This window comes from Glandiceps talaboti, chromosome 10 (genome assembly GCF_964340395.1).
Source record: "Glandiceps talaboti chromosome 10, keGlaTala1.1, whole genome shotgun sequence".
NCBI lineage: Eukaryota > Metazoa > Hemichordata > Enteropneusta > Spengelidae > Glandiceps > Glandiceps talaboti.
The window spans coordinates 18,029,350-18,051,504 of record NC_135558.1 but is presented as its reverse complement, the minus strand read 5'-3'; the positions used below and the strand labels follow the sequence as shown (position 1 = coordinate 18,051,504).

At 35.5% G+C, this 22,155-nt stretch overlaps 1 protein-coding gene across 1 annotated transcript in view; it reads left to right on the top strand.

The window, feature by feature from the left end:
- The window catches only part of LOC144441403 (ATP-binding cassette sub-family A member 2-like), an 81,233-nt gene extending 59,634 nt beyond the window's left edge, over positions 1-21,599 (top strand). The window contains exons 24-45 of the mRNA XM_078130972.1: positions 228-437; positions 1,244-1,618; positions 1,796-2,257; positions 2,652-3,269; positions 4,542-4,749; positions 5,280-5,385; positions 5,855-6,030; positions 6,608-6,782; positions 7,530-7,645; positions 8,283-8,430; positions 9,116-9,239; positions 9,881-10,013; positions 10,362-10,482; positions 11,076-11,147; positions 11,560-11,666; positions 12,414-12,555; positions 13,091-13,225; positions 13,537-13,640; positions 13,963-14,161; positions 14,511-14,642; positions 15,030-15,194; positions 15,930-21,599. Of these exons, the coding sequence (XP_077987098.1) occupies positions 228-437; positions 1,244-1,618; positions 1,796-2,257; positions 2,652-3,269; positions 4,542-4,749; positions 5,280-5,385; positions 5,855-6,030; positions 6,608-6,782; positions 7,530-7,645; positions 8,283-8,430; positions 9,116-9,239; positions 9,881-10,013; positions 10,362-10,482; positions 11,076-11,147; positions 11,560-11,666; positions 12,414-12,555; positions 13,091-13,225; positions 13,537-13,640; positions 13,963-14,161; positions 14,511-14,642; positions 15,030-15,194; positions 15,930-15,962 (4,061 nt within the window). The 3' untranslated portion in view covers positions 15,963-21,599. The remainder of the gene's footprint in view (positions 1-227; positions 438-1,243; positions 1,619-1,795; positions 2,258-2,651; positions 3,270-4,541; positions 4,750-5,279; positions 5,386-5,854; positions 6,031-6,607; positions 6,783-7,529; positions 7,646-8,282; positions 8,431-9,115; positions 9,240-9,880; positions 10,014-10,361; positions 10,483-11,075; positions 11,148-11,559; positions 11,667-12,413; positions 12,556-13,090; positions 13,226-13,536; positions 13,641-13,962; positions 14,162-14,510; positions 14,643-15,029; positions 15,195-15,929) is intronic.
- Positions 21,600-22,155: the final 556 nt, after the last annotated feature.

Sequence of the window (22,155 nt, the reverse complement as noted above, 5' to 3'; positions counted from 1 at the left end):
TTGTGTGATGCTAAATGTATAATGAGCACCTCACTAACTCAGGACCCTCGATAAGTTGTGGTTGTTCCAATGAACCCCACGACCTGTGACTTATCAGTCCACTGTGATAGCTACACTTTGACGGTGTTCACGTTGACTTGTCATTCTGCTGTGTTAGGTACATACAGACTGTTTCATGCTACGTCCATGCGCTGATTGGGTAACATTTTGTTCCACCTGTGTCTTAGGTCGTACCATCATACTGTCAACCCATCACATGGATGAAGCTGATATGCTAGGAGACAGGATAGCAATCATTGCTAATGGACAGTTGAAGTGTTGTGGTTCCTCTCTCTTCTTGAAGAGTACCTATGGTGAAGGTTATAAACTGACTTTAGCAAAGAAAGCTAGTGGCGACAGTGGTATTAGTGTGAATATGAGTATGGAGAACCTTGTTGGTGAGTAAATATCATTAGCGTTAAAATAACTAAGACCTAGTTCCTGTTGTTGATAAAGTGTCTTCTATAGATGATGTAAGACCTCAGGTTACCTCTTTCGCAATGTCTAGTTGACGGGTTGAAAGGACATATACAACATGAACTATGCCATCTAGTGTCAAATAAAGTGTGTTCCTTTGTTTTGTGAGAAGATAGTGCTGTAGATAGACAATGAAAAATCCTTTCCAAAAAATTGTGTATTCTTTAGTCAGTAATTGAAATATAGGCTTAGAGTGAGTTAAGAGGAGGAAAAGACAAGATGAAGTCAATAAACAAACAATGGCTTTTATCTAAGTCATGTCCATTAGAACAGTGTAATTTTTTTAAATCCGGGACAAAACAGAAGAATCTCTCCCTATTGTTGTCTGTGTTTTTACTAAAGTTTGGGAATCCCTGGTAGCATATGATTATGAGGAAGTCTGATACAATTTGCATATTATATGTCTATTCCTTGCACCATATTTCATTTGAGATAACTTGAAAAAAAAACTAATCTCCTTTGCCAAGATTTGGGAACTCTAGTATCAGTTGAGGAAATCTGTAACAACTTGCATATATATATAAAAATGTTGTAGTTGTACTGTACCATAATTCTTGTGGTATACTCTGGTAGAAAAACAGAAGAAGAACTACAAAGTAGATTTTATCTTTTTTTACCCACTTTTACTACAAATATTTTTGACAGAGTCTCTAGTATCATATGATGGTATTTGTTCTACATGTAGTACCTCATAATTTCACTGCTGTTTATCTTTGACTTTGCACAGACTTTAGTGATCCTAACCCAGATGACAGTCCAGACAGTGGTGAGGCAGGCAGACAGGACATGGCATGTGGAGGTGGAAGTCCAGTACCACCACCACCAACAACAACAACAACATCACCAAATAGTAGCTCATCAGAACAAAAACTGACAGACTTCTTACAGAAACACATCCCTGGTACTACACTAGTATCAGAGCATCACCATGAACTCGCATACATGCTGCCTAGCGAAGCTGCAAAGAAGGGATGCTTTGAGAAGTTATTTGACGATCTCAATGAAAATCTTGATGATCTAGGTGTTTCAAGTTATGGTATCATGGATACATCGTTAGAGGAAGTTTTCCTTAAAGTTGCACAGTCATCAAATGTAAATACAGGTGAGGAGAACATAACACAATTCTATAGAACATCTTTTCACACCCATGTAGTTAGTTGTCAGTTGATTTCTGTTTTATATTACTAGAAATCTGAATTTCCAGATTTTGAAAAGATTTCTGTGATATTTTATTGGGAATCATAAGTTGACATTTACAATTATCATAATTTATTTGTAGATGCTGATGAGAAAGAGAACAAACCAGAGGAACCGTTCAATGCATTGCCGTCAGAAATGGACATGTCACCCATGACATCACCACAGTCAACCCGCGCATCATCACCCCTCCGCAATCTTCTACCATTTTCGTCCCCATTCAGTGGTTCACCACAGCGAAGTCAAAGTTCCCCTCTAAGAGGCCAGAGTTCTGCACCAAGAAGTCAAGGTTTGCCAACCTCACCAATGAGCAGTGAAAGTTCATCACCAAGAGGTCAGAATTCACCCTTAACCAATCCGAGTTCATCAACTCCAAGTGGACTGAGTTTGCCATCTCCAAGAGAAGTGGAATTATCTGATGTGGCAGAAGGACTGGGTGCGGGTTCTACGGACTCTGATATCTCGTTAGATGAAGTGTATAACAGACAACATGGAGAATTACATCCATTGATTGATCAGAGTGACTCTGAGAATATTTCTGAAGGTAACTGATTGAGAGATGATAGCATTTTACTGCAAATTTGACTAAGGGGATTTGTCTTGCCAAAAAATGAAATTCACGTGGAGCCTCAAAAATGGGAAAAATGAAAACCGTCTAATGTAGTGAAAGAAAAAACTGAAATGTTTTGTAACAAATAAACTTTACAGTTTAAAATTGTCTTGGTAATATTTAAAAGTGTCTAGGGAATGTCATAACAAGTAAGTAAAGTTTAAAAAAATTTCCAGTTCATAGTAATGAAATCCTATGTATGTATGTAGTGTCATATAGGTTAGGGAGGGATGTACATTCATGTCTGCAACAGAGACAACAAATGTTATAATTTAGACCAGATGGTGTAAACTTTAATATGCTAATTACTGTACATTTCTTACCACAGATGATGAACGTCAAGCACCACCTATACTGGAAGGAACTGGTAGCTATACCTTGACTGGCTTTCCACTAACAATGACTCAGTTTGGTGGATTACTCTTGAAACGATTCCACCACTCCAAACGTAACTGGAAGGGACTGTTCTCACAACTCATTTTACCAGCCATATTTGTATGTATTGCCATGTCTGTAGCACTACTGGCACCTCAGGTCGGGGACTACCCTCCCCTTATTCTCTCCCCATCACAGTTCCACAGCTTAGAATACCCAGAAGGTAACTACATCCCGTACACTGACGAAGCCAGGTATGCCAACAAAAACAAACCAGTGTATTATAAATCACCCAATGGGGATGCCGGACCTTCCAAACTACTGTCTACATTTCGCTATCCTGCCGGCATCGGAGCAAGTTGTATTTTACGGGAACCGTATAACAGGACAGTACTGGATCAAATGGTGGAAGATTTGAATTATACTTTATCTGCTGATCTGATTACTAGATACTTTGATGATATGTGTATTGAGTCTTACACACATCAACCAGATGATACTATGGAATCTAGTACATCAGCACCTTACCCTGGTGACTCATACCAGGAGTATATAGAAGATGATTATGGAGGTAATGATAATAACATTCTGTTTACACTGAAACCTGGGACAAAAGTTTTGACTGGCTGGACAAAAATCTCATTGCTACATTTTATCGTCTGGCTCAACAAAAATCTTGCCAACATTGCTACAATTTATAATCTGGCATGACAAAAATCTTACCACCATTGCTACATTTTATCATCTGTCATGACATACATTAACCAACATTGCTACACTCTCTTTGCGCCGAAGGTAAGATACTATTATCAGTTAGATGTACAAATACAATACATGAAGGTAAACGTTAAGTTAGCGCATTCATTCAGATACTTTTGATGTAGTCAGCTGACTAGAATGTAACAACTGCACTGCAATTACTGTTTTACCAGGAGATAAAATACAGAAATGTTAAATTAGATTTTTGTCAAGCCAGAAGATAAGATTTAGCAACATCTCTGGGATAATTGTCAAGCCAGGCGATAAAATGTAGCAATGTTGATAAGATTTTTGTCGAACCAGATTACGTTTTGTTTCATAAGTATTCTGACAGCAAAACCTAGAGTTACCAAGAAAGCAAGGCTGTTGTATAAAGTTAATGTTTTCTTACAAGTGTTTTCCTCAGTACCTCAATGATAAACTGCATATGAAACAAACTGTGTTAGTTTGAATGTGCATCATTTATTGATGTATTGCAAATATTCGACTTTTTACTAGTTATGTACAAGTCCAGAAGCATTTTTACTGATTCATCCAAGATTTATTGAAGAGCAAAGAATCTTTTTTGTTTTGTTTATTTGACATTTCTGCAAAATGGGACACAGAATCTTTCAAAGATGGTGAGACATTTGGGACACCATTAATATATTAAAATTGATCTTGCCAATATCATTAATTATGTAACATGCGAGAATGAATATTCATGAACTCTGGATTTATACTTAGTCATGCAAATTTCTACTCACAGAGTGAAAAAGTTTTTTGGAAGTGAATCCAAATTTTCACTGACGTATCATCAGGGGTATACTACAATGGGCTATTGTCACTGATGTATCATCAGGGGTATACTACAATGGGCTATTGTCACGTATCATGACGTATCATCAGGGTATACTACAATGGGCTATTGTCACGTATCATGACGTATCATCAGGGGTGTACTACAATGGGCTATTGTCACGTAACATGACGTATCATCAGGGGTATACTACAATGGGCTATTGTCACGTAACATGACGTATCATCAGGGGTATACTACAATGGGCTATTGTCACGTAACATGTACACATGTTTATGTTTTCAGACATATCATTCCACAATGAGACCTTTCATATCAATGAGATTCCATGCATCTGTGCTAAAAATGGACACGGTTTCGTCTGTCCAGAGAACGTTGGTGAACCACAACCTCCTATACATAGAGTAGTCAGTAGTGATAAATTACAAGATGTGAGTGGTAGGAACCTGTCAGAATATATCCTCTATACCAGTGATAAATTTAAACTTCACAGGTAAGTTGTCATCACTCTCGTGTCACCTTGATATGGGTTTGGGGAAATTCAACTGCAAGAGCAAACATTGTGCAACTATCAATAATCGATCAATCATTCAGTCAGTGAATTTATAAAGTACCAGTTTCAACTATCATGTAAAGTTCAGAGGCACTGTACAGCTAGAATGATCTGGTGAATAAACACATTTTTAAATTCTTTTTGAAGGCGTTAACTGTTGGTATTTGTCATATTTCCAATGGCAGTGCATTCCATAGATGGGGTGCAGCAGACGGGGTGCAGCACATGAGAATGCACACCTATCACATGACACTAGTTTGTACCTGGGTTCATGCACAGTAACCATTTTGTAGATAATCGGAGTGTAGGTGTTGGCTAACCAACAAATAAACCTCAGCTGGCACACTTGCCTGTTTAGATTAAATGCATGACGAAAGATCCTAACAAAGTACATGGCCCTTAAGAAGAGATCTCAAGAAAATAGACAAACACTCTTTGAGTTTAATGTTTGAATATATGTTACATTTCAGATATGGTGCTATAACAGTTGGTAATGTTAGACCTAATGTACCACCAGACTATGACACAATTGTACCCAGTATATATAGGAAGCTGGCTGTTAGGAATGCAGCTATTGTAAGTATACCTGTGATATATAAATAACAGTATAAATGTCAGTTGTCATAATGTGAAACCAGCATAGTCAGACATTTACAACCTTTTTTTATACTCATTTGTCACAGATGATGTAAATGTCGCATTTCATATCAAAGGCTGTGTCTTCATACCACAAACTACAAAAATACATGTAGTACACCTTTTCAAGTAACTGTCTATTTTAAGTACTGGATGTGTACTTATTGTCACAGAGAACTAAATAACACACAACAACTGATCACTACCTGTACACTTAGTAGCACCTATGAAATATAAATACTAAGTTAAAGTTACTACACTAATATTTCCGCATAAATAAAATGAAATTGAGTTGCTGACAAGCACTATACTCTCAAAACTGAGGAAACTGAATATTTAATTCTAACTCAAAATGCCAAATTCTTTCTTTGTTATTTGAATGTAAATTTAAAAATCATTTGTTTTACAGGCCTGGCACAACCATAAAGGGTTCCATAGTATGCCAACTTTTCTAAACGCTCTCAATAATGCTATATTAAGAGCTAATTTAGATCCACGTATCCATGGTAACCCATCAGCGTATGGTATTACAGTTATAAACCACCCAATGAACAAAACTGATGCAAGGTTATCAACTGAATACATGTAAGTATAAACCTAAGATAGACTAAGTGAATTTTGAGTTTAATTGTATTGACCAACATATTTGTTTGTTGTTTCATGGTATTCTTAGAACCACACCTATGTTCCACTCACTCTACCCCCACCCCCTAGTGACACTGCCTTAGGAGGCTTAGTAACTGTGAGAACATGTTCTAACAGTGTTTTCATTTTGCTGTGATTTGGGAACCTCAATAATACGAAGGGAGCAATATGGTAGTTTCGAATACCAAGATTTTCAAGGGAATCCCAGTACATTACCGTGACAACTCTCTTAGATTTGTATTGTCTTAAAAAACAAATCAAGTGTATAAAAAGTGCATGGTCACATTTCTGACATGCAACAATTAATTTTATTCAAACCTGGCACAAAGATTTATTTACATTTGAGAGCATATGCATGTCACTTTGTTCCACAGCCTAAACCTTGAATTACATCAGACTAAATCATACAAGAATTTTGTTCGATCTAAAGTAATTCCATGTCAGTTTGGTCAAAAATGTGAATCTTGAATATGTTAAGTAAGTTATTAATTGAGATGTACATTATTTTGTTTTTCAGTCTGCAAGGCACCGATGTAGTGATAGCTATCTTCATCATTGTAGCACTGTCATTTGTACCAGCTAGCTTTGTAGTGTTCCTGGTATCAGAGAGGGCTTCCAAAGCAAAACATTTACAGTTTGTTAGTGGTGTCAATCCAGTGGTTTATTGGGCATCCAACTATACATGGGATATTGTAAGTATTGTGTCATATATTATATCTGTACCTGTAGAACATTTGGAACACAGATTTGTCAATAGACAGATATTTAATTCACTGTTGAGGTAGTGGTTAACAACTTTTGATGTAGTGTGGTTGTTGGACAGTTGACATACGACATCCAATATGAAGTCTTGTTTAGATACTGTTTATGGCTAGAGTAGTCCCAACTATGCATCTGTATATATGTGCATATATGTTCATCAAGTCAGAAAATTATCATTCTTGTTACACACCCAAGGATTCTAATCATACATGTGAGTAATATTTCACCTGTTCAGGTTAACAGGTTTTGGCAAAGCCTGTCAACCTGAACAGGCAAAACGTTGTAATAATCAGAACTTTTGAGTTGCTCAGTGATCAGTAACAAAACCCTTTGGTCATGAGTATTTTCCAGCTGAATGAAGAAAAATGTTGGGGAATATTATAGTTATATGGCCTCAAGTATAATTTATGAAAAATAATGGCAATTTGGAATATTTTGACTCATATTTCAAGTACTGCTGAACCAGTGACATAGATGCAGGTTATTATGACATAGAATGACCAGCGTGTATAATCCACATTTTTTGTTCAAAGACAGTAACTTGGCTTGTGCCTGGTATTATGTATTTAAAGCCTTGCTGGGTGAATTACAGAAAGTAATATTTCAACAACATGAAATTTAAAAGTGTGTAAACGTTTTTTACGATAATCAAATCCCCTTTTCATCTATTTGTTTAGCTGAATTACTTTGTACCTGCAACATGCTGTATTGGTATACTGTTACTGTTTGATGTAAGGGCATATACATCACCCACCAATTTGCCAGCTGTTATTCTGCTCTTCTTGTTGTATGGGTAAGCACCGCATATTGCTTTCATCTTAGTTTTGATGGTCTAAGTATTAGTTGTTGGCAAGGCTGTATGACTGTAACCTAAAGTAAGTTCTATAAATGTCAGCAAAACTATTTTGAACTTGAGGGGTTTAGTGAAACCTTGTGAAGCTTCTGAGTTTTATTGTCTTATAAGGGTGGAAAGTAGGTAAAAATCTACCCTTTATTTCTTAGAATTTTTAGCATGTTTAACTGACAAAATTGATCTTGTAACTTATAGTAACATGTGGAAAACTCTACCTAGAATTCTTCTTTCTGTACTAGGTGTTCTAAAACCAGTATTCAGCAAATAAAAAAAAACAGGACTATTAGACATTGTGATAGTTATCAAATTATCATTTTGGGCATTGTTCTTTTCATTAAAATAATTCCTATACATTTAGATGGCACCCTGTCCACATGGTCAGATCTTGTACATACAGTTATCATTCATGTTATACATTTAGATGACACCCTGTCCACATGGTCAGATCTTGTACATACAGTTATCATTCATGTTATACATTAGATGGCACCCTGTCCACATGGTCAGATCTTGCAATTGCTCATAGTAGAGTCACCATTAATTGTCGCATACAATTCTGTCTTTTTCATTTCATTAGGTGGTCTTTTACACCGATGATGTACCCAGCCTCCTTCTTCTTTGAAGTACCAAGTACTGCATATGTCTTTCTCATTGTCATCAACTTATTTGTTGGGATCACAACCGTCATTGCTGCGTTTTTCTTGCAGTTATTCTCAGATGACAAAGTAAGTTCTTTTCACCTTTGAAACATTTATTGATAAAACCATTATTGTGTGCTGTGGTTCATGCTGCAAATATTCAGTAAAAGAATAAGATTCAGAGGGTCCGAGGGAAGATTGGTTTTGAGCAACTGCACTGGTTACCCGCTTTCAATAATGTTCAGTGAATGAATGGATGGATGGATGAATGGATAGATCGATAAATGAATGAATGGATGAATAAATGACAAATGAGTGAATGGATGGATGGACAGATGGACAAATGAATGAATGAATTTAGAAATCTTACACTTTTCAACAGATGCAGTAAGACTGGTTATAGTAGGGAAAGTTAGTCCATAGTACAACTCCATAGATATAAAATGATATTTTTATCTATGTACAAGAAATCGTTGCTAGCAGCCCTGTATTGACTGAAAGCGTATCTGAATATTACTTTGTAAAGCTGGAAAAAAATACAGGTTACTTTAACCGAATACAAAATAGAATGTACATAGTGAATTTTTATAATCAAATTCAGCAAGAATGTTATAACTGTAATTAAATTTTTTGTGGAAACATTAAATAAAAAATTACCTTTTGACTGTCTGTCATTGTTATCACAACTGTTGGTAAGACATGAGTTCTTTTAAAAATAAAAATGACCACTGTTAACTTTTAATGTATGCCTTTATGACATTTCTATGTACAGGATTTGAAAGAAATAGGTACTCTCCTGAATGATATCTTTGTAGTATTTCCTAACTACTGTCTTGGACGTGGTCTCATGGATGTCGCCTACAATGACTACTTCAATGAATACTACTACAAGATTGGTAGGTTTTTCACAAACCAGCTGCTTAATATATTGATTTCACCAAGAATTGTTTCTCTTGTACTAAAAGCTTAAAAAATGTACATCCAGATCAGAAAGTAATGATGAACCCATATGTGGTAGACTGTAAGATACATTGTGTCACTCTGCCCTAGCCGACATGTTCCATGTGAAAGGGGGTTACTTGTCCGATGTGGGGGGTGCCCTGTCACAGTATCCGTGGATCTGTAATGTTTAGATATGGTCCTTCTTGGTTCAAACAAACTTTTTTTAGAACTAAGCCGGACAACTGTCTTTCTGGCGTACACTTTCACCATAATATGACATGTGCCATTAAAAGAATACTAAACAAATATAAAAGGCAAGTGTGATATGCTACATTATAGGAAAATTAATTAATTTGTCCATGATGTTTACAAAATATAAGCGGAGGCCTTAAAATGACAAGAAACAGAAAGTTCATTGTATCACTCTCCCTTAAGATATATTTTATGATATTTTTCACTATTAGACACTCCTTCCTTGTTACTAGGAATTGAATACATTGAATTTTCATTTGGTATTCTGTTATTATAAAACTGAATGTTACGTTTGTTATGTTGGTGTTCATTGGTTGATGCTTTCCTTGTTTCTTTTGTCTAGGTGAATTTGACAAGATGCATTCACCACTAGAATGGGAGGTTACATCTCGTATGTTGGCTGTCATGTCAATTGAAGGACTGATATTCTTTGCAATTACTGTCTTGTATGAGTACAAGTTTTTCTTCAAGCCAAGGTGTGATTCAGATGTTTAATGTAGATGCCCTCAGTTTTGAGGTTTGAGTATTAAAAATGACATCACATGATTGCAGAACACAGCATTTGTGGAATAACAGTGTGCCCTAAAATCTGTCTACAGTAATTGCAGATGGACACTGGCAGACACAAAATTTCACATTTCCTCCAGATTTCTCTTTGGTTTGTCAAGTTATTTACTGAAATGTGTACATCCAGATAAACTAGAATATAACAAGAAGCAGCCTAGCCAGTCTAGCCTCATAATTACAACTATATGAACTAAAAGTTGTGATAACCTTCTTTATAGACTAATAAATTCATCAAATTTATGCTTATACATTTACAGAAAAATGGTGGTTAATAAGAAACCCATAGAAGATGAAGATGATGATGTGAGCAGAGAAAGACAGAGAGTTCTACGAGGAGATGCTAATAATGATCTGTTAAGACTTATCAATCTCACGAAGGTACCTTATTAGACTTTTGTGCTTGCATATTTTGGGTAGTTGTAATAACAATGTTTAGGTACGGTTATCCAGATAAACCTAACCCCATTTCATGTGAATACAAGAGTTGGTACTACAAGGTACTTGCACTTTATATGCTTGCAGTGTTTTCTGCTGTAGAGAACATCAGAGCATCCATGCACGTACTCCTGAGTACACCATACCAGGTACTCACAGATAATGGGGTCTACTATAATACTGAAGTGCGTAAGGAACGAGTGAAACAGTCCTGCAAAATGCAATCTGACATTTCAAATCAATAATCTTTATCATAGGATATCAAGGCAAGATATATAGTAGGTAACCACCTGACTGTATATCTAAATGTTATGGAATAGAATGACCAAAATAATGTAATTTCTACTATAATACTGCATGGATATGTATACAAGCAGAATATTTTAAAGTCAATTTCACCTGCATATCGTGTCAGGTTTAACAATCTTGTGTTGATTCTCTCTTTGTCATGGTTTCCAGTTTGTACTAACACACTTCAATTTATTTGTACAGGGGTAATAATCAAATAATGTATTACTTTAAATTATTTATTCCAGGTGTATAAAACCAGGAAGTTAGGGAGGCAGCTAGCAGTGGACAGACTGTGCTTAGGAATACCTCAGGGAGAGGTAGGCAGTCTTAGTTTATAATTCAATGAAACTCTTCCTTTGCCACATTTTGCTATACAAGTAAAATCAAGAAACCTGAATTAAAACATCATCTGGCTCAATGAAAATCTTACTAATGCCACTAGTACTACACTTTATTGTCCGACTCAGCAAAAATCTTGCCAACATTGCCCCATTTTATTGTCTGACTCAACATAAATCTTACTAACACTATTTTGTATCGTCAGGCACAACAAAAATCTTGCCAACAGTGTTGCATTTTATTGTCTGGCTGTAGTTTGACATATTCTGTAGTTTGATGTTGTGATTTCACTTTTCAGTAATCAAGTTTATAGTATGCATTACTTCATCATCTAGAAGATATAGGTAGACTTCAAATCAATATTTATATCAACATTGTTTCATTTGACAGTGTTTTGGACTACTTGGAGTCAATGGTGCTGGAAAGACAACTACATTTAAGATGTTGACAGGAGATGAACTGATAACGAAGGGAGATGCTTACTTAAATAGACACAGGTAGGGATGTGTTGGTAAACTTTTATATACACTTCACTGAAATGCAACTCACTTGTAATCCTAACATGTCACAGATTTAAAACTACAGCATATTATGTATACAGTTTTATAGCACTCAAACAAAAATGCCATTCCGTACTACTTACTACAGTGGCAATCTATTTATTGGTTTGCTAAGATAGACACAAATTAAACCTGTTGTTGTTCGAAGTGGTAGATTACACAAGTTGGTGATAGCGGTGCCTCTGTTGTGTGGATATAATCACCCTGTAATCAATATAGTGTAAACTCTGGACATCCCAAAAGTGGACTCTCTAAGATCACGGAAGTCATGATCATCAGAAATGCTACCCTACTGTGCACGTATATAATTAAACCAGCATCCATTCAATAGTTTATGTGTACACCTCTCAACAATAGTTTTAGTATATGTCTATCTTTAACCGAAACCTCGGTTGCCACTGTTGTATACATTGACAGTGTGTGACTATAAGCCATCAGAGCATTGGTATTGGAATCAAACACTCAAACGTTGCAAATACAGTTTATGCTACAATTCTAGACTTCACTGATATCAAACATTGTCATGTACAAAGGTATCGAGTTAAAAATTATTTTTTATAATTTAGGAAAACACTTAAATTCTATAAACTGAGATGATTTGTTACAGTGAGTTCAAAACAAGTGTGACAAATTTTACAATAAGTTGTGTTTTTAACCGTAAATTGTATTTTTCTGTGTTTGTAGTATTTCAACTGACATCCATAAAGTACACCAGGAAATAGGTTACTGTCCACAGTTTGATGCTTTGTTTGATGAATTGACTGCCAGAGAACACTTACTGCTTTATGCTAGACTTAGAGGTGTTCCCCCTCCAGAACAAAGTCAGGTAAGTACAGCAAATATTAATCAAGCTGCAAAAATTATATCTTTTCTGCCTCTATTACTGTTTTTGTGAGTATTTTACCATACTCTACATATATTATCATACATTATCCTGTTTTGCATATATTACCACCTTTGGTATTATTTTACCATATTCTACATATAGTATCATATATTATTGTGTTTTGCATATATTACCATCTTTCCAAATATTTTACCATACTCTGCATATATTATCATACATTATCCTGTTTTGCATATATTACCACCTTTGGTATTATTTTACCATATTCTGCATATAGTATCATATATTATTGTGTTTTGCATATATTACCATCTTTGCAAATATTTTACCATACTCTGCATATATTATCATACATTATCCTGTTTTGCATATATTACCATTTTGTGAGTATTTTACCATATTCTGGATATATTATCATACATTATCCTGTTTTGCATATATTACCGTAAACTTGCATATGTTACCTTGGCAGCGTTTGTACAGAAAATGTTGACTCTCTCATTCTATTTCACAGGTTGTGAATTGGGCTCTCAAAAAACTAGCATTAACTCAGTATGCAGATAAACCAGCTAGTACTTATAGTGGAGGAAATAAACGTAAACTATCTACTGCAATCGCATTACTTGGCCACCCACCAGTTATCTTTATGGTAAATAGATAAAATTAATTATTGAATATTATTACCCTAGCTCTCAGTATAATTTCACTTTGACATATGCTTGTGACCTGAAGTCAGAGAGCTCTAAGTTTGCAAGTTTTTGCTCTTCAACTATTATAGTGTATGGAATTGCAGATTTCAAAAATTTTGTCGCAATTAGTAGTTTCACGTTTTTGTGAAAGTTGAAGTAACTAGTATTAATCATTTTGACATGTTGATCAACGAATCTAATAAGTGACAGAAAAATTCTAAGTACCAGCTATACCTCAGCCAATAATGTTTTGATTTGATTTGATTTACAGGATGAACCCACCACTGGTATGGATCCTCATTCAAGGAGATTTCTATGGGATTTGATATTAGATATTATTAAAGGTGGTCGATCTGTGATACTCACATCACACAGGTAAATACTTAATTCAGTTTAGTTTTAAATTAGGTATTTTTATTATTTCAGCACCCCCCCCCCCCCTCCCCTGGCTAAGGGTCTAAAAGTGTGCTATTACATTGGGTTCCATCCATCCACCCCTCTGTCCATCTATCTGTCTGCCTGTAAGATCGTCATTTCATCTCAATATCCAATTTCATTCAAACCTGACACAAAGGTGATGTGTTATAGAAGACATATGCATGTCATTTAGTTTCATGACACATGGGTTAATGGGAGTGACTGGCTGTCTCTGTGCCTAGGAAACCAAGAAAGTAAAGTTTTAAATCTTGTCTTTCAGTATGGAAGAGTGTGAAGCACTGTGTACCAGACTAGCTATCATGGTTAATGGAAGGTTTAAATGTCTAGGAAGTATACAACATCTCAAGAACCGATTTGGAGATGGTTACACCATCACTGTCAGAGTGAGAGGTGCTAGGCCCAATCTACAACCAGTTACAAGGTTCTTTGAGAGAGCCTTCTCCGGAGCTGTTCTCAAAGTGAGTTCATTCATTGCTGTTGTGGTTTACAACATCAGTATAGTCTCTCATTGTCATTAAACAGTATGTTTCTGTTAGGGTCTTACATCAGTTCAGAATCACTACTCGGTACTTTCAAGCAAAAAAGGAGAACCAAATGGTTCACAACAAACCTCAACACTACAGGTTGCTCACACCGACCAGCTTTCACTGTGTTTGCTAAGTCACTAGACCCTAAAGTTTATTGGAATACACACTTTTATTTCCAGGAGTTGCATTCTGGTGTAATAATATGATTACAAAGAAGACTTCAAATTATTTTTTTATCGTGTATTTTAACTATTTTCATTCATTTTGTTTATCTTCATAGGAGAAACATCACAATATGGTACAGTATGACTTAAAAGATGTATCACTTAGTCACATCTTTTCTGAGATGAAAGCCATGGAAGACGTATTGAATATTGAAGACTACTCAGTCAGTCAGACCACATTGGACAATGTAAGTCAAAATTAAGACAACGCTGTGTGATTGGTTGCCTTGGATTGATTGACATGTCAGTCAGACCAGTGATTGGTTGCCTTGGATTGATTGACATGTCAGTCAGACCAGTGATTGGTTGCCTTGGATTTATTGACATGTCAGTCAGACCAGTGATTGGTTGCCTTGGATTTATTGACATGTCAGTCAGACAAGTGATTGGTTGCCTTGGATTGATTGACATGTCAGTCAGACAAGTGATTGGCTGCCTTGAATTGATTAACATGTAATCAGACACATTATTGGATATTTTGCATTGATTGAAATGTCAGTCAGGCCAGTGATTGGTTGCCTTGGATTGATTGACTTATGATACATATTAAGTGATATTCTTTTTACCTTATATAGGTCTTCATAAACTTTGCCAAACTCCAGTGTGAGGGGCAGTCTGATGATGTGCCATCTAGATCATCCACAAACTCTGTTCCAACAGAACTTCAGGATTTATTAAGTGATCACTACTTAGAAGAAGAAGATGAAAATGAACTCAGTGTGCAATTTGAAGGTTTAGAGGTGAGTTCACCAAACTTTGACTTTGCCTTTCTACACTTTAATAACCCTTAGTATGCATTGCTATGTATGTATTACTGTGTAATGACAGTGAAGGTGTCGACACCATATAAGTCTGTTTACTATCAAAACACAATATAACTATGACTGTCTAACTATCATGCTGTGAACACGTGTGTTGTGGGTGTGTGTAGTGTGTTCTGTTTATTTGATAAACTGGTTCTTTGGTTCCTTTATGACTGTCTAACTTTCATGGTGTGAGCATGCGTGTTGTGGTTGTGGGTGTGTGTGGAGTGTGTTCGACATATTCAATATACTGGTTATTTGACCCATAGAATAGAATTTGTAAAGTTTGTGACAATGGTGATGTAGAGCATGAATATCACTTTCTTTTTATTATGTTCCTTCCAGGACGATGAGAGAAAAAAAACATCCCAATAGAATTCATAGCTGAGCCAAATTTTAAGAAGTTCATAAGACTGATGAGAACAAACAAACCTGAACTTGTAACATCATTATGTAAATTTGTATACAGTGCATTTAAACAAAGAGAGAATACTACATCATGTTTACACCTGATAAATACATGAATATTCAGTACTATGTACATGTAATGCTGTCCTGGTACAAAAGTTTTTTTAAAAATTTAAAATAATTTTTCTTAAAAGGAAACAGCAAACACTGTATTCAGTACTTCATTTGTACAATCTCAATTTGCCTACAAATCATATTTTTCAGAGTCATCTCGCCTTCAACATGGAAGTTGTATGAAAATAAAGATTGCTCTGTATACCAGCCAATCTCATCTCGGTACAAGACCTTGGAGACCAGAACAAGTTGATGTATTCCAGGAGATAACTTATCTAATCTCCAGTACTAATTAGTTGACATTTCAACTTTCAATACACCTTTTATCGTATAAAGTGACTCGTTAAAATGAGTTGATTTTGTCCTTACTCAGTACACTAAAGAGTGTATTTTATCAAATTTGCAATTTCAGGAAAAACTGATCGCATAGCAGACTTTTAAATTATGGTGCGCTATATTCTGATACCGGGTTGTCAGACTTTAAGTCTACAATGTACAGATTCTGTGTATGAGTTTATTGCCTGAATTCACAGAAATTAATGGTGCACATAACTTCTAAGATATTAGGTAATAGTTGAGTCATAACCTTACTTTTGTTAACTTATCACAGACTTCTTCCAATTTGCAATATTTCAAAAGCAATGCCACAAAGATTCAAAAGGTGCTTTGTATTTATTTAGGAAGTGGAATGTCTGTTGATTGAAAAAAATTAGGGGTCAGATGTCAAGAAAGTAAGGTCAAGGGTCAGATTCCATGAGTCTAAGGTCAAGTGTCGGATGTCAAGGACCAGGTGCTAATGGTGTAAGGATAAAGGTCAGATATGAAGCACACAGGTCAAAGGCCAGATGTGAAGAATGTAAGATCAATTGTCATGTGTAAGGTCAAGGGTCAGATGTCAAGAGTTTAAGGTCAAGGCTCAGATACTATGTGATGTCAGTGGTCAGAGTTCAGAGCATAAGTTCATGAATCGGATGTGAAGAGTGTCAGGGTTAAGGGTCACAGCCATGTTTAAATATCTGGGGTGCATTCGATTATGCAACCCTGGGTGCCTTGAGGTACCTAAAGTTGCCCCAAGTTGCATTCAATTACTACATGACTCCCCAAGTCCACTTTCCTCATGGAGCAGGGGCAGCTTGGGGATTGACCTGACGACCTGACTTGACCCAAGATGGGGACGACGCGACATGTGACTGGTTATTGTTATCAATTCCAAAAAAATTATACCGTATTTTGAGGATATCTTTCCACATTTAGTGAGGAAATAATTTTTCACTTCAAATTGTCTAAAATATTTTGGAAAGAAGGACCAAATTATTTATCGTGAATCACGGATTTAATTATAGGCTCCCAGGGGTACCAATAAAATATGTTCGATTTACACACGACCCGAGGTGCCCAAGTGACATCAGTTACCCTGGTCTGAGGCTCCCCAGGGATGCATAATTGAATGCACCCCAGAGTTAAAGTAATCTGAGAAAAGGAAAATTGAAGTGTGACCTTATTTGACCTGTCAGTAAAAGGTAACAAACAGTGAGAAGCCAAGTCAGAAAAGTTAAAATGTCAAAGATTTTCACACTATTTAAAATACTGTAATTTTATATTTTGCACCCCTCTTCCAATTTTATGTCAACTATTATTCATAAGTTGGGTTTTAAAGGGGTAAATATTTACAAGATTATTCACTATAATAGTTATCAGTAGTAAATGAGTACAAGAAAAATCAAATCTTTGGGCAGTAGTTTTGCACCTTGGCAGGTTTTTTTCAAGAACTTTAACTTAAATTATTGTAATAATGACACTTGTCAAATTTATTTGATCAAAAGACAAACAAACAAATCGTGTTTATCTTAGACAAATGCTCATTTGATTCTCAGACTTTTTTTTACTGAAATATTTTAGTTCGGATACTTTGTGTGATATTTTAATCAGGATATGTTTTTCTATTCAAATCTCAAAAACTGTCGTGTCAGTTATTATTATATGCAGTGATAATTGCAAGCCAATATTAAACATTTTATCTGTTTCTATAGTTACCCTATACCAATCTACCGTTGTACCTTATCAGTTTTTGTGTGGTAAATGTTTCTGCCGCCCAGCAGTTGTTTGGTTTGGTTAAGGTATAGTTACTTTGTGTGTGTTTGATCTTAGAGGGAATATAGGGCCACATACGTTAATTATCTACACAAGAGATCAAAATTCGAACTACTAATAATATATATATTATATATTATTATATATTATATATTATGTATATATATATAATAACAGAAAAGTGTTTCTGGCCAATCTGTTTTGCTCAGATTTTAAGCTGACAGTCTCAGTAGACCCAATCTACAACACTGTGATTGACACTTCTGTCCAGCCATGTGACGTAACTCGTGCAATAGTATATGTTGACTCTATCTCCAGCAGACCGTCTAAGATTTGTTGGGTTGGAGCGCCCTCTATTGGCCTTGCTCTTGGCCAATGTGCGAGGGCGCCCTAACACAGCATACATTACAGACTACTATGCATGAATAATCCCTTGAATTTGACGGAAAGTACATAAATTGCTCAAGAAATAGTTACTATGGTAACAGTGCTATTTTAAAAATAATTAAAATCATCTTGATGTCAGTATAGTGAACAACTGCATGTTTATATTTTACCAGCTGACAGATTTACATAAATACGTGCTTTATTTTTGTTTAGTGTGAAAAATTTTAATTTTGAATTGCAACTTGAATGCTTTGAAGTTATTGTCACATAAAATGATGTTTTAATTTATTTTCTAGAGGTATTCAAAATTTTGAAATATTGTTTGCTTTTTTGCTTTTTTTTAAAATTAACGATACAAAATTTTGGTTCTTCTTGGCAGCTTATGTTGATAATATGGATCATGTAATGTTCAACAAATGTTGTGTAATATTTTTGATGTGTGCTGTTGAAATATTATTTGGTAGAATAGCCATGAATTGTTTGAATATTAATTACTTTATGTCCATTTCATTCAGTGTTCATTTCGTTATCAGTAAGGGTATTTCATAGTTGAATTTCCAGTTCCACGATGATCTGTCCAAGACGATGACATTGCTTATGTTGTCCTGTTGAGGTTGTCTTGTCTGTATTACATTAACATTTTCATCATGGAAACGTGGAAAGACTTGTTGAACTCTTTAGTTATGAGTGATTTTATAGAACAAAGACTAAAACACCGTCAATGACAGAGATGGATGTTATTACTGGTAAACTCATGGTACGGTCAGGTGACAACCGTCCAACTGATATGTGCATGCGAATTTTCCTGTATACACAGAATACATGGTGTTGTATCTGTAGATGGGAGATAAATCTTGGAATTGGCTGAAAGTCTATTGTCTGAAAATCACACATCTCTTTCGGTATTGTGCAAGACAAGGAACTATTTTTCATTGCGTCAACAGAAAAAATATGCTTGTTTGTGAGAATTGGGTATTTAACGAGGGGCTTTTGATTGAAGTAGTTCTAGCACTTATGTAACTTGAAGCTCAAGTTTCACGTGTCATGTTAACATTTTCATAATGTACAAGTGTTTGATACCACTGCTACTTATTGTTGCTGTAGTCACTGCATTGCATTGCAGCATTATACCATGCAAACTGATTTCTCCATGTATGTAAAATGAAGGAGATTTCAGTGTGAATATAAATGTTCACAAACTCTCGGTTCATAGTTACAAATGAAATTTCTACTCACCGTGAAAAAACTGGGTTTTTTGGAAGCAAATCTGAAGTTTTCAGGTGAGACATGAGATGCTAGCCCTGCAGTACACCCCCTGACAATGCTGACAAGATGTAAGCAACAATTCTGGAGTCATTTCCAACAGTTTCTTGACTCAGAGTAGAAATTGTCATTTCTCGATATTTCAGCATTTTACTTTGAGCAGAAGATTTTCGTTAGTATCGGATTAACATGCTATTTTGTCGATTTTGTTGGCTGTATTCAGAAGATTTATTTGTGTTCACATTATTGTTTGACTACAGAAATTTATATTTTGAAATTTGAGTTTATTTACCAAAGCAAAATGGCTGCCATGCGGGGTTAAAGTTCATGTAATCATTAGCTCATAAGAATAGAAAGTTGAAAGGTCAGCCATGCTGTAAGGATTTAGTAGTAGATAAGGAGATATAGATGTTATTCCACAATATTCTTCGTTCAGCCAAGGAAAATGCGAGTGACCTAAGGGGTCTTTGTCAGTACTTTTCTATCGACTCGTAGTGACAACCCCTTAGGTCACGAATATTTTCGGACTGAATGAAGAAAAATATTGTGGAATAACATACATGTAATTACACCAACGCCAGTAATATCAAAGAAAAATAAGGAATATAATGGTAATTTTGAACATTTTGACTCGTATTTTGAACACAGCAGAACCAGTGACATAGACAAGCGTTGTCATGACATACATGCACGCTGTCTAGAACAACTAGCGTATATATTCCACATTTTTTGTTCAACTTGGCGAGTCCATGGTATAATATACATGAACACATGTAATAATGCAGCACCAGTAAAACAACTTAATCAAAGATTACCTGAGGTAAGGTTTTATTTCTGAAAATGTAACTACAGTAATGTATCTACCAGAACTATATATTTAGGAAGTAGATTTACTGTGAAATACTTGAACTACTCAGAGAAATTTAAAGTTTGTGAAGAACATTTAGTCATTATAAATGAATGCAGAACAAATTTGACTGCTGTTCAGTACCTAGCCTAGAATTCAGGTGAATGGGGAATTGTGAATTTTGATTTCCTAATCTTGTGATGCTAGGGGGAAAAGTCGAATCCAAAACCCCAATTTGCATGAATTCCAGTTTTCTTGTAAACTGTGGGATGCGTTGTGTTGTTCCGTCTCATCATCCTTCTCTCTCTAACTTGATGCATGAGGGCGCCCTGACATAACATATCTTAGATTATTTGAAGAGTTTTAACCGAATCTCCAACTTACTAAATTTCACTCCAAATCACTCAATCCACTGTGCACTTAGAACCGAATCTTGTTACCTTGTATATTATATAGTGTGTACAACTCTAGCTGTAATGTTACATCCCAGAAAAAAAAAACACCCTTAAGAAACTCTATTAATTTTTTGCCAATAATACGTGGTAGTCCTTAAAATAAAGCATTAAGTGGTGCAATATTGTTGGCATAGTTACAACTATTGTCAAGTTGTACTTGCACTGAAAAGAACAAAAAAAAAACGACATTTACATCTTTGGATAATTTGCATGAAAATTACATTAGTTTACACTTTGAATGAGAGAGAAAGTTGATAGTCCAGATAATTCTATGAACAGACTGAAGTGTATATATTTCTAGTTTGTAGAAGTAGTTACTACTATGGAAAGTGAGGTATCGGCAAACTAAGATCGATACAAACTAAAAGTACTGTCGCAACGTGTTGATGTAAGCAAAATGGTATAATTGTCTATCCGTCAATGAACGTTGATGTAGTTACAGTCACAGTGGGTGGCGTCTCGCTTTAATAATAGTGAGTTTTCTTCACATGGACACCACACATTCAACTCATTTAGAGTTTACGCTGTCTTGATTACAGGGTGAGTATATCACATAAACCAAGGCACTGCTATCACCCACGTCTACCACATGCCACAAATTACAATACTTCTTCTAGTTCATGTCTAAGTTTAGCGATAGCATGCTTTCCGTAGTAGTACTGATTCATACCAATATTTCTTTATTTATCTGCTAAGTCTATATCTTTTTTAGAGTTCATATTTTATCTTTACAAACTGCACTCTATATTCTATGTCAAAGGTCAAATCATGCTATATGGAATAAAATTGTATTCTTACCTACTGTGTCCTCTCCATTGTTTGGTGTGGGTTTTTTTTTGAGGGGGGGGGGGGGGGAACGAGGATTTTTGTGAAATTCCAGAAAATATTGAGCCTGGATGAAATATTTGTTATGAATTTTAGAGAGGACAAACTATCTAGTAAGTAAACCTACGGGACAATCGCAAAATGTCACACAAGCTCAAAAAGTGAACTTCATTCCTTTAGGTAAAAACCCTCTCCTGCCTCCCTTTAAACGAATGTTCACAAGGGCGACATCAACACATTTATATATAACATAAACCACAATGAAAATTGTAGTGGTCACACCACTACGATCGATGTAATGTAAAAACACAATGGTAAACACATTAAAATACTACTGGAAACCCAGTACTCGGCACATTGGCAGGAAATATTAAATCAACTTATTAACTTCTCAGTAGTTAGCATGAAAAAAAGTTTTCTAAATTTGCTAAGTGTGAAAAGTTCACCAATTGCACTGATGCCAGACCAGCTCATTCCCCCCTAAATGAATGATGTTCATTTATGGACC